The following is a 13,959-nucleotide window of genomic DNA, read 5'->3' on the forward strand; positions in this document are numbered from 1 at the left end:
AAGACCTCCAGCATCTGCAGTAATTGTTTTTACTTCCCCTGCACAAAGCCTAATAAGACCATTCTTTTCTAAATGTGAGTAAATCCTGTCCCAAAGAATCTTCTCCAATCATTTCCTTAACACTATTGTAAAGTTCACTGGCCTATAATTTCCTGGTCTATCCTTGCTGCCCTTCTTAAACAAAGGAGCAACACTGGCTATTCTCCCGTCTTCTTGGACCTTGTCTGTGGCTAAGGAAGATAGAAAGATCTCTGTCAGAGCCAGCAATTTCTTGCATTGCTTTCCTCAGTAACCTGGAATATCAATACAGCGCAGTACAGGCCCTTTGGCCCTCGATGGCCCTCGATATCCTGGGGGAGGTGATGGCCTAGTGCCAGTGGTTAGCTCTTTATTAATCCAGAGACTCAGGTAATGTTCTGGGGACCAGGGTTTGAAGCCTACCATGGCCGATGGTTGTATTTGAATTCAAGAAAAATTTGGAATTAAGAGTCTGATGATGACTATCGCTAATTGTAGAAAAACCCTTCAGGTTCATTAATGTCCCTTTAGGGAAAACAATGCTAGCCTTACCATGTCTGGCCTACATGTGACTCCAGACCCAAAGCAATGTGACTGACTCCTAACTGCCCTCTGAGCAATAAATGCTGGCCTAGCCAATGACTCCCTCATCCTGTAAATAAATAAAAACCCATCGGGCTCTGTAGACTTGTCTACCTCAATGCTTTTCAAGACACCCAACACCTCCTCCCACTATCATATCAAGAGACTGATAGGATTCAAGCAAATTTGACAAAGTGGAACCACAATTGGTTGAGTGGCAGGAAGCAGAGAGTGATGGAAGAGGGGTGTGCTTTCGACTAGAAGTCTGTGTCCATGGCATCCTATGCGAATCAGTTTTGGGGCCTTCTGCTGTTTGTGGTTACATAAAGGTCTTAAACTTAAATGTATGAGGTTGGATCAGTAAGTTTGCAGATGATACAATAATTGATGAGGTGGCAAATAGTGAAGAGAATAGCCTTAAAAGAATGTAGGTAAGTTAACAAAGAGAACATAGAACAGTACAGCACAGAACAAACCCTTCAGGCCACGATGTTGTGCCAACCACTGATCCTCATGTATGCACCCTCAAATTTCTGTGACCATATGCATGTACAGGAGTCTCTTAAATGTCCCCAATGACCCTGCCTCCACAACTGCTGCTGGCAACATTCCATGCTCTCACAACTCTGTGTAAAGAACCCGCCTCTGACATCCCCTCTATACTTTCCTCCAACCAACTTAAAACTATGACCCCTTGTGTTAGTCATTTCTGCCCTGGGAATAGTCTCTGGCTATCGTCTCTATCTATGCCTCTCATTATCTTGTATACCTCAATTAGGTCCCCTCTTCTCCTCCTTTTCTCCAATGAAAAAAGTCCGAGCTCAGTCAACCTCTCCTCGTAAGATAAGCCCTCCAGTCCAGGCAGCATCCTGGTAAACTCTTCTGAACCCTCTCCAAAGCATCCACATCTTTCTTATAATAGGGCAACCAGAACTGGACGCAGTATTCCATGTGCGGTCTAACCAAAGTTTTATAGAGCTGCAACAAGATCTCATGACTCTTAAACTCAATCCCCCTGTTAATGAAAGCCAAAACACCATATGCTTTCTTAACAACCCTGTTCACTTGGGTGGCCATTTTAAGGGATCTATGTACTTGCACACCAAGATTCCTCTGTTCCTCCACACTGCCAAGAATCCTATCCTTAATCCTGTACTCAGCTTTCAAATTCGACCTTCCAAAATGCATCACCTCGCATTTATCCAGGTTGAACTCCATCTGCCACCTCTCAGCCCATCTCTGCATCCTGTCAAATGTCCCGCTGCAGCCTACAACAGCCCTCTATACTGTCAGTGACACCTCCAACCTTTGTGTCATCTGCAAACTTGCTGACCCATCCTTCAATCCCCTCATCCAAGTCATTAATAAAAATTACAAACAATAGAGGCCCAAGGACAGAGTCCTGTGGAACACCACTCACCACAGACTTCCAGGCAGAATATTTTCCTTCTACTACCACTCACTGTCTTCTGTTGGCCAGCCAATTCTGTATCCAAACAGCTATGTTCCCCTGAATCCCATTCCTCCTGACCTTCTGAATGAGCCTACCATGGGGAACCTTATCAAATGCCTTGCTGAAGTCCATATACACCACATCCACAGCTCGACCCTCATCAACGTTTCTAGTCACATCCTCAAAGAACTCGATAAGGTTTGTGCGGCATGACCTGCCCCTCACAAAGCCGTGTTGATTGCATTTAATCAAGCCATGCTCTTCCAGATGGTCATAAATCCTATCCCTCAGAATCCTTTCTAACACCTTGCAGACGACAGACGTGAGACTTACTGGTTTGTAATTTCCGGGGATTTCCCTATTTCCTTTCTTGAAGAGAGGAATTACATTTGCCTCTCTCCAGTCCTCAGGTTGGTCAGATAGGCTGATCAATGGCAAATGGAATTCTTTCCAGATAAATGTGAAGTAATGTACTTGGGCAGGACAAACAAGTCATGACAAATGTGATGAATGGTAGAACACTGGGAAGCACCGCAAATTATAGGTGCATGTACATCAGTCCCTTAAGATATGAGTAAAATAACTCCATAGTGGCTGGTACCCCATCACTTTATCTACAAAGACAGTCCTTGACACTGATCCAGCTCATTTAGAACCAGCTCTCAGAGTGGACATGATGTGAGACCCTCCTGTTTTTATCTGTCAGCCAAGGCTCCCTGATTGGATGAAATTAAAATCCCCATCAGAGAATTCTATTATATGAGGTCCAGCTGGCTGACCTCATTACAATCATTACACCCCTTCTCCTCTGAGTCCGAGAATATAGGCCAACTTTTTTTTTGTAGCTCTTCCTGGGGTATTTTAGTACTGAGTCAGGTTCATCCAACTCTGCCTCTGATGCTCGCCTCATGTGTCCAAAGCATCTCAGAAGAAATTAATTTATTTCTTCAGGTGACAAAGGTATCGAAGTGGCAACATCCATCATGTCTATCTCAGATTCCTAGATATTCTCAATGGAAAGGCGGAACGTACGGGTTCCTGATCAATGAAAAAGGCAGTTGAGGAGCCCAGCACAACTTGCTCCCACACTGTTTGAGAGTTTGTAGCTTTAATATGTTCCATGTGCTTGTTCAGAGTCATCCCACCTACTCAAAATTTATACATCACTGGACCTGGCCCTGCTTCGCCAATGCCTCTTAACCATGCAGGGCCATTCCCTTGGTTCTGAGACCAAACTTTGTATGCTAAACTTAAAGTAAACTCTCTCTCTCACTTAGTGGACTCTTGTGTCTGGCATTGGCATTTATGATGCCGTTTTACATGACTCCCCACTCTCCCAGGTCCAGGAAGATTAGATTTCACCTGGTGTGATATCTTCTCCCCATTACCAACTCCGCTGGAACCATCTGTGTAGCATGAAAGTTGGTCCTACAATCAAATAGAAGCAGGGACAGTTTGGTATCTAGTGAAGTTGTGGGTTGTTTCTTAAGTCTGTCTTCAAAGCTTGGTCTTCTCTTTCTGCCAGACCATCGAATGATGGATGTTATGCAACTGTCCTTACACACCGAATGCCATTCAACTTTAAGAAATGCTTACATTCCCTGCTGGTAAATGATGGTCCATTATTTATGACCAACACTTCACAGACTCCATGGACTACAAAAGATGCATGGAGTTTACCTGTTATCGTCCCTCTGTCTGAACTCTATGTGCAGCCAGCCAATTTGAGTGAGCATTCACAATGAAATTGAACCCATGAAAGGAACTGCATAGTCGACGTATAACTGAGTCCACGTTTACCTAACCATTCCCTGGAATGAGGGTGAGCTGCTGGCAGTAATTTTTGTCCTTGTTGGCATTCTGGGTACTGCCCAACCAATGCAGCTATGTCTGCAGCCAATCCAGGCCACCAGACATAACTTGTCATCAAATTCTTCATTTGGAGACCTCTGGATGACCCTGGTAGACTTCAGTGAGCATTCGTTTGGGAAACCCCTCTTGCTTCCCATAATAAAATGCCATCCTCTGCAGGTCTCTCCAGGTTCAAAAAGATTTCAATTCTGGTTATGACGGCCCTTTGGTTTCTCACACCACCACCACCTGTTTCAGTTTTGACAGGACCAGATCTTTGTGTGTCCAAAGTCTGACACTGTCAGCTGTGACTGAAAGTGAGTCCGCAAAATTTCAAACCATTATGGATTCTTCCAGGGGCAGTACTACCGGCGATGCATCTGCCACCTCAATGAAACAGCATTTGCTACTTGGACTCCTAGACAATGTTCCAAATGTAATTATAGGTACTTAGTATTACAGCCTGCTTGGCACACCCTCCTCATTCCTGAAGAAGGGCTTATGCCCGAAACGTCGATTCTCCTGCTCCTTGGATGCTGCCTGACCTGCTGCACTTTTCCAGCAACACATTTTTCAGCAGTGAATCTTTCTTAACCAATTTTACCATATCAAGCTTGGGACAAAGCCTTTTACTACAATTAATGTTAACTGAACCAGCTGCTTCTCATAAGAGACTGGAACCAAAGATTTACCCTTAATCTGTGGGGTTTAGCCAGTATAGATTCTCAGTCTAGCCAAAGTTTTGCGCAAACTTAAGAGTTGGAGTCTACAGCAAACTTTATTCAAGATTGGTTCTGCGATCACTGAAATGGCTGAGCCGATATTGATCTCCAGTACAACCGGGTGACTATTTAACCAAACTATTCAACCAGATTGGTTCTGATTTGGATGTTGCTAAGCAATTTGACTGTTCCATTAGTTAGATTATTGTTTTTCACTAGCTCGGATGTGATGGGCTGAACAGCCTTTTTCTGTGCTGTTGATCTCAATGTCTGATTGATTCAATGTGAATGTTCCAACCAAGTGTTGATATTGTGGGCTGTGGATATTCAACAACCTAAACATTCAGAAATCTCTAAGTTGGGAGAAAAATGAAGACCTTAATAACAATATTATAGCAACATTATTGGTGGTGGAATAGGGTTTCACGTCGCCTCCACCCGCTTTTCTTTACTTTTCTTTTACCCTCTCGATTCTGTTTTTTTGCTCTCTTCCTCTTTTATTTTACTTACTGCTTGTTGAAGAGCTTGATTAGGGCAACAACATTGGCAGTGGCAAGTGGGCCCAGAGTGGACTTGAGTGGGCTCAGTGTGGATTCATAGCAGTGGTGGCAGAAAGAGTTTGGGTTTCCGGTGGCTTTTGCATCAACAAAGCACACATAATGCCAACTCATTGTAGCTTCGGTGGAGACGAGGTTAGGTTCCTCGTGGCATCTACATCCAGTGGAGATTCGTGGAGGCAGTAGTGGAGGTAAGTCTAAGTCCAGTAGAAAATCTTGTTGCATAAGCAGCGGCTGCATCAGTGAGTTGGACCCAAAGCAGACTCATGGCAGCAGCAGAGTCAAGCTTGGGCTGATGTGCTACCCGGTGGTATCGGTGACATCTGCATTGGGGGGTCCAGCAAAGATTCATAATGGCAAGGGCATCGATGGTACTGAAGAGTGGTGATTTCTGTTCCAACAGCATGGTGAAAGGGATTCATGCCTACCTACCAGGCCCATTGCCCATAGGAGGGAACATTTTTTCTTTATTTCTTCATTCTTCTGCCTTTATATTCTATGTTTTGATTCATTTTTCTATGTTTTAAGAAGGCGCCCATGGTAGCAACACTTTTCACTGTATTTTGTAACAAAATATGCATGACAATAAATCAAATCAAATCAAATGTAACAAACAGAGACACTCACCTGGAAGGTGCTTTTCTCCTGGTTTGGCAATAGGAAATTCCCTCCATACATCTCCATCATCCTGATTGTCATCTAGCCAACGGTTTACAGGAAGACAGATAACCCGTCCTGTATTAAACTCCTTCAGCTTTACTTCTTCTAGAAACCAGCCAGGTTTATTTGAACTATTGTCATGCCCTATGCGAATTTTATATATCTCTCCGAGATCAACTAAAATAATCTGAACAAACAAAAAAAGTTGTGCCTCAAAAAGGATTCAGTTCTATATATTTAAGGCAGTATCTGTCACTACTTATAATGATATTTGAAGTAAGAAAATGCTACTAGAAGAATATCTTTCATAAAGTGGATTCATAAACTGTGTGTTAGAGCTAACCATGACTGAACGGCAGAAAATGGCAAATGGAATGCAGCAAAACCTGGCTGACCGTAGTTAGAGTGTGGGGGAAAATATTTGCTTAATGGAGTCTCACCAAGTAGCACAAAAGCAGCTCTGTAAGAATCAGGGTTACTGGCTGAGATAGAATGTACAGCTGTAATTGGTTACATAGATAAGAACATTTCACACTAATTAATTGTTCCTCTTGAATTATTTACTCAACTGTTACAATATTAAGAGTAGGTTTTAGTGAAAATCCTTCAGCTAATCATAGATATAGATTCTGAACTAGTTTTGGATCTACGTCTATACAAAAGCATTGGAGAAAAAAATTCAAACCAGTTTCAGGCAGTAGAAGTGACCCCCGCCACCCCCCTCCCCCCGCACCACTTATCATTACAGGGACGGTAGAGATTATCAGACATTGGAAACACAACTTGTTAGCTAAAGAATTCTAACATTTGGTGTAACCACATAACTTTGTTGGTACTGATCAAAAGTCAATATTCTTTTATATTGTCTGCAATGAGAAATTTAAAAGTTCCTGATCTAATTAATTGGCAGTTCTGGCAAATGTTACTTGAATTCAATATTCATTGTCATAAGTCCCAAGAAGAAAGATAAGAAAGTTTATGAAAACATTATGATCATGGGTGGATCCCACCAACCTGTCCATCTCTTTATTGTTCAGTGGTCTTAATTGAAAATACATTGAAATTGACTGTGTGGGATGCTGTTTGAGACAGCCAATTACAGAGGAACATCTCAGCACCGCTGACTAATAGCATCAACTGTGTGTGTGTGTGTGTGTGTGGGGGGGGGGGGGGTTTGGGGAGGGTCGGTGTTGAGAGTCTTTTTTGCTGTATACTGTAACTGTGCTATAAATTAGACAAATAAAGGTCACCTGAATCAACCACCAGACCCAGATTCCCATGGAACAGTATGAGAGCTAACACTATGGTAAAAGATGTTGAGTTTGAAAGTACAGGCTCGACGTTTGATAAAATGTAAGTGTGGAGCAGTTTTCAAAATTGTTGCTCCTAAACCATGCAAGTAGTAATGTGTTTCTACACTCAAACAAGGACCATACTTTTAAAAAAAAATTGGACACATAAAAAAGGTTGGTAGGATTGAGCAGAGTAAACATGGCTGAAGATGTAACCAGCACAAAATATAAGGGAATCTAATTTATGTGGTGCAGTCTCAGATTAAGAAATAGGTAATTTAGGACTGAGATGAGGGGCATTCCTTCACTCGAATGTTGGTGAATCTTTGGAATTCTCCACCAGTTAGGGCTGTCGACACTCGGTCACTAAGTATTTTCAAGAAAGAAACTGACAGATTTCTAGATATTAATGATGCCAAGGAACATTGGACAGTGCAGAAGAATGGCTTTGAGGTGGGAGGTCAATCATGCTTTTGCTGAATGGCTCAGGGAGTGAATGGCTTATTCCTGCTCACTTTGAGGCAATTGGTGAAAAGTTTTTTTGTTAATGAAATATCCTTTACATTAGAATTTTCAGTATCATTATTGCACTTATTGGAGGCAATCTTGTAAAGGAAACAATCAAAACATGTTGCAGATGTAGTATAACTGCACTTGGTAGATCATTTTGTGGTACCTTCAACTAATGACAACCCCAATGAACAGTTGCAACAATCCAAAAGACAGATATAATATTCTAGGTCAAGCCAGGAACAAACTAAGCTGAAAGTACAATGCATTTTTTTCAGGTTTTACATATTGATGTGAATATCAGTGTGCTTTTATTTGCAAGTCATTGAAAAAAAACAGCATTCTCCTATATCTTCTGGTGACAGGCATTGAACAAAATAGATTGAAAATAACTTGGCCAATCTTCTGGATCGTACTATAACTTTGGAAGTGGCTGTGCCCATCTCAAATAAGCATGCTGTTTTGGAAAATGTACGGGATGACGGACTGTCAGGGGCATGTAGCACTGACAGCCAGGTTTCTGGTACGGAGATGAGCTTTAATGTACTGAGGGGTACGTCGGATTCCAAGTGATCAATTGTGATAGGGGACTGCCTAGTTAGAGGCACGGACAGACAATTCTATGGCTGACAGCAAGACATCAGAATGGTATATTGTCTCCCTGGAACCAGGAGCATAAATATCGCAGAAGAGGAGATGACTATTCTCAAAGGAGACTGGGACCAGCAGGAGGCCATTCTTCACATTGGAACTAATAACATAAGAAGTGAAAAGGGTGAGATTCTGTGAAGAGAATTTAGGAAGTTAAGCAGGAATTTAAAAAGTAGGTCCTTGAAGGTAGCAAAATCTGGAATACTCCCAGTGCCATGAGCTAGTGAGGGTAAGAACAGGAGGATAGAGCAGATGAATGCATGGCTGAGGAGCTGGTGCAGGGGAGAAAGATTCACATTGTTAGATCATTGGAATGTGTCCTGGGGTAGAAGTGAACTATATAAGACAACAAAGTCAAAAATTACATAACACCAGGTTATAGTCCAACTGGTTTATTTGGAAGCACTAGCTTTCAGAGCGCTGCTCCTTCATCAGGTGGTTGAGGAATATAAGATCGTGAGACACCGAATTTATAGCAAACGTTTACAGTGTGATGCAACTGAGATGATATATAGAAAAAGACCTGGATTGTTTATTAAGTCTCTCATCTTTTAGAATGGCAATGTTGGCAGGTAAAAGGAAAGCTTGAAAATAGGAAGACTTCAAAAATTACATAACGAGAGTCCAGAGGCAGTGTGTTCCTGTTAGGGTTGGTTGGTGCAGGGAATGCTGGATGATTAGACAAATTGAGGCTTTGGTCAAGAATAACAAGGAATCATACATCAGATATAGATGCGTCTGATATACCAGAAATCGAGTGATTCCCTAAAAGAGTGTAAAAGCAGTATCAGCATTCTTAACATGGAAATCAGGAGGACAAAAATGAGACATGAGATAGCTTTGGCAAATAGGGTTAAGGAGAATCCAAAAGGATTCTGCAAATATATTGAGGACAACAGGGTAACTAAGGACGGAATAGGAGGCCACTAAAAGATCAGCAAGAACAGAGCAGGACTTATACATTTAATGGTAAGGTCCTGTGGAGTGTTGCTGAGCAAAGAGACCTTGGAATGCAGGTTCATGATCCCTTAAAAGTAGTGTCGCAGGTAGATAGGATAGTGAAGGAGGGATTTGGTAAGCTTGCCTTTATTGGTCAGTACATTGAGTAAAGGAGTTAGGAGGTTGTGTTGTGGCTATACAGGATATTGATTAGGCCATTTTTGGAACATTGTGTGCAATTCTGGTCTCTCTGCTGTAGGAAAGATGTTGTGAAGCTTTAAAGGATTAGGAAAAGATTTACAAGATATTGCGAGGTTTGAGCTATAGGGAGATGCTGAATCGGGTGGGGCTATTTTCCCTGGAGCATTGGGAGGCTGAGAGAATACCATATAGACATTTATAAAATCATGATGGTCCTGAATAAGGTAAATAGACAAGGTCTTTTTCCAGGGGTAGATGAGTCCAAAACTAGAGGGCATAAGTTTAGAGTGACAGGGGAAAGATTTAAAAGAGACCTAACAGGCAACTTTTTCCCGCAGAGCGTCATGTGTGTATGGAATGAGCTGCCAGAGGAAGCGGTGAAGGCTGGTAAGATTACAAAATTTAAAAGGCATCTGAGTGGGAAGTCTTTGCTAAATTTTCAGTCTGACACAAGGGTGGACTTAGAAACAGGCAGATATGGAAATGCGCGCTTAGACTTAGTGACATCCCTGTTAGCATCACTTTGGACCATTTTCCCAGATGGAGGCTATTAACAAAGGCTATTACCAATTCGCAAGTGATCAGCTGCCTGGAGGCAGCCTCCAACAATAGATATAGGGATGCCATTATTCCGGATAAGTTTTGAAGTCCTAACAGTGTACCATGTTATAGCTGTGTTGTGCAGATAGACACTTTCCCTTCCATTATTGTGGCTTGAGCACTGAGGTAAGTTGTAAAATAATACATGATTTAAAATTGAAGTCTTAGAATCATATAGTGCAGCAAAGGCACTTCAGCCCATTGAGTCTGCACTGACATAACTACAACTGAAGGGGCGTTAATCCCAATTTCCTGCACTTGTCCCATATCGTAGAACGTTATATTTCAAATGCATTTCAAAATATTTTTTGAATGCATTCCACATTCCCACTACCCACTGACTGAAAAAGGTTTTTTTTCTCAAATCCCCTGTGGATCTCTTGCCCCTTACCCTAAAACTATGCCTCCTCATGATTGACCCTTCAACTAAGGGGAATAAGCTGTTCTCTATTCACTCTGTTCATACCCCTCATAACCTTATACATCTCAATCGTATCACCCCTCAGGATTTGCTTCTCTAAAGAAACTAATCCAAGCCCATCTAGTCTTTCCTTATATCTCTATTTCTCCATCCCATGTAACCTCCTGATGGATCTCTTCAATAACCACTCCAGTGCTTTCACATCCTTCATGTAGTGAGTTGACCAGAATGGCACAAAAAACTCCAGTTGTGGTCTAACCAATAATCTGTACAACTCCAACATTACATCCTTGCTCCTCAACTCTGTGCCACAACATGCCTTCTTAACAATCCTATTCGCGTGATCTGCTGACTTCAGGGATCTGGGAATAATTGACCCAAACAAAGCTGCCTTAACCTGAACTCTTGGCTGCTGTTCCGTTTCAGCTTGAGGCACTTCAGCTTTGAGAGCCAACCCATCATTCATAATTAGACAGTGAGCCTACCTTTGGCCATCAGTTAGCTAATTCAAGCAAGTGGTCAGCTGCCTGGTGATTGTTGTGATCTTGGTGATCGTTTCTGAATGAATATGAGGTCAAGACCCCCATTTAACTCTAATGTTGGCATCCTGGCCAAAACCAAAATTCTTGCCCCTATTCTCATGACTTACTGATATACTCAGCTATAAACAAAGACTACTAGATGAATAGAATAAATCATTGCATCATTGCAATTTCTAATATAAGCATTCAGCAGCATGTCACAATATTGTGTTATGAAGATTTGGGTGTACTGTATCTTTAAGAGAGTTAAAAGCTAGCAAAAACTACCTGACAGCACCAAGTGTTCTGAAAAAATAATGTAACATTTATGGGGTAGCACTGTGGCTCAGTGGTTAGCACTGCTGCCTCACAGCACCCAGGAACTGGGGTCGAGTCGAGCCTAAGGCAACTGTGTGGAGTTTGCACATTCTCTCCGTATCTGCATGGGTTTCCTCCGGGTACTCCGGTTTCCTCACACAATCCAAAGATGTGCGGGTTAAGTGAATTGGCCATGCTAAATTGCCCATAGTGGAGGTTATTAGTCAGGAGTAACTATAGGGTAGGGCAATGGATCTGGGTGGGTTACTCTTCGGAGGGTCAGTGTGGACTTGTTGGGCCGAAGGACATATATCCACACTGTAGGGATTCTGATTCCGATTTGGTTGAAGAACTTGATTAGCTGGTTGCTTGGAGACAAAAAAAAATTCAAATTTGACCAGTAAGTTTAAATTATACCTCAAAGTACCCACCTCCAATGAAGTTTGAATTGAGTATATTGACACAATCTGATGCTTTGGAGTTATAAGACTGGAGAAAGTTGAACAGTTGAGAGGAGAACTACCAAGGTACCAACATGTAAAGACTGCCTGAAAAATAGCTCTCTTAAAGATATCTTTATTGATCAGTAACCTATGAAGCAGAATCCTGAAGAAGAAGAAAAGAAGACAGGAATACAGAGGAAAACCGAAATGTGCCTAGTTTTGAGATAAGGAGTTTTGTTCTGTAAATCTTATCTGAGAGTTTTATCAGCCTATTTTGGGGAAGGGAAGGTGAAAGATAGGTTAGAGGAAGGAGTTGTAAATACTGTTAGTTAATTATTCTCTGTTATACTTTAAGAAATAAAGCTGTTACTTTTAATTTAACTAGTTCTTGTCCTATTGAATTTTCACAGACTGCTGCATGGGATAAATCTTGTCTTTGTTGCTGGTTTAAAAAAAGCAGGAGGGTTTACCCCATGTCATAACAATTGTGATATCTTCTAGATAATAAACACAATAAAAAATATTATGTTAAATATTTTAAGAAATATTTTGAATGGGAGAAATACTCTGAATTAGCTATCTCTAACTGAAGCCTTGCTTGATGAGAAGGAAGCTAGAGAATTAAATACAATGGCCAACATACTGATTTGTAACATCTACCAGTTCCAGTTGTTAAAATTAATAATGAGTAAAGAAAACCAGAGCATAACCTAATCTTGTTACAATTATGCACCTCTTTCCTGAGGCATTTCTTTGCCTTATCAATGCACAGGAACTAACAAACAGAAAAAAAGAGCTCTTTTTATTGAAAATTTCCAACTTACTACAAATGCTTCAGGCCAATCGACACAGAACACTCTGAGCGAGTTTTGGAGAAGATTTGTAGCTCACGTTAAGGTTCTGATGTAGGTTTGCTCGCTGAGCTGAAAGCGAATCTTCCAGCTCAGAGAGCAAGCCTCCATCCAGAACAGAAAACTCTGCTCAGATTTTGACAGCTGTGTTGATCTCCACCACAGCAGCTTAGGCAATTCATAATATTTGAAATGAAAGAACCCACAACATTTTAAAATTGAGTCAATTCACCCTACCTGTGGATCCTTCAAAGATATTTCAGAACCACGTATGGCCCAAAGGGGCACAGCAAGCATTACTTAAATCCACTCATTAATTGTTGAGATATATACGGACAAACAAAGAAAAAGGGCAGAAACATTACCTCTGCCCACTTTCAGTGGCATGTATAGTAGGCTGGAAAATACTGCACCATCAGCACAAGTTTTTATGTTTACATTTTAAAGGTCAACACATTTCAAGCTTTATGCAAAAGTGCCATTTTCAGAATTATGTTCTGCAGTAATGGTTCACTCACTTTGGGTCTGCAGCAGTTCAAATAACCCAGTTTGTTTTTAGCAAGAGGAATGTTGTACTTAAGGAAACAAACTGCTCATTGCTCCAGCAGTAGGGTGACTAGATTTAAAATGAGGGCACCAAAACAAAATTGCATCATGTGCACAATCAAAAAAGCTCTTTACTTCTGCACATTGTTGTTAAGTGTATGGATGACAATGACAATGCACATTAATTTCAGCAATACTGCTCAATGGTCCTGACTGCAGTGCCATAAGTGATTAATCACACTCAAAGCTACACTCACTATCCACTCCAATTTGATCATAAAGTAGGCCATCTCCTTGAACTATGGTAACAGTAGATTTAAGCATGATGCTGTCGGGTAGAAAATTACAAAACTTTGAATGATGATGGAACAGTAGGATGGTATGTGATTTCAAGGGGAATGTCAAGGTGATTGAGTATCAATGACATTCCTGCTCTGTTTCTTATTTGGGTTAAACATACAGGGAACAGAGGAACACAGGAGGTCATTCAGCCTCCCAAGCTTACACAGTTATTCAATATGGTAATTGCTCATCAACCACTTCAGTGACTTTTTCATACAATGTCATATCCAAGACTAATGTTCCAGGGACATAGGATCAAATCCCACTATGGTAGATGGCTAACTTTGAATGCAATAAAAATATGAAATCAAAATCAAGCCTTTGAATGGCATGGGCATTAATACAAAAGTTGAGGGAGATGTTTGACATTTTATGAATATACGAACAAGGAACAAGAATGGGCCACTCAGCATTTTGAGCCTGCTCTACTGTTCAATAAGTTCATGGGTGATAGGATTTTAACCTCAACACTACATCCCAG

The 13,959-nt window shown here is 41.3% G+C and overlaps 1 protein-coding gene across 6 annotated transcripts in view; it reads right to left on the reverse strand.

Moving 5' to 3' along the window:
* The window catches only part of LOC122549101 (lipoxygenase homology domain-containing protein 1-like), a 326,386-nt gene that overhangs the window by 66,397 nt on the left and 246,030 nt on the right, over positions 1–13,959 (reverse strand). For 3 of the 6 annotated variants that reach the window (XM_087986387.1, XM_087986386.1, XM_087986389.1), the window contains one exon: positions 5,811–6,030. The exons of the other annotated variants lie outside the window; for them this stretch is intronic. In XM_087986387.1, coding sequence (XP_087842513.1) covers positions 5,811–6,030 — 220 coding nt within the window. The remainder of the gene's footprint in view (positions 1–5,810; positions 6,031–13,959) is intronic. 6 annotated transcript variants of the gene reach the window in all.

Source organism: Chiloscyllium plagiosum, unplaced genomic scaffold, assembly GCF_037043375.1.
Source record: "Chiloscyllium plagiosum isolate Xiang-an unplaced genomic scaffold, Cpla_swu_hap1 HiC_scaffold_4, whole genome shotgun sequence".
Taxonomy (NCBI): Eukaryota; Metazoa; Chordata; class Chondrichthyes; order Orectolobiformes; family Hemiscylliidae; genus Chiloscyllium; species Chiloscyllium plagiosum.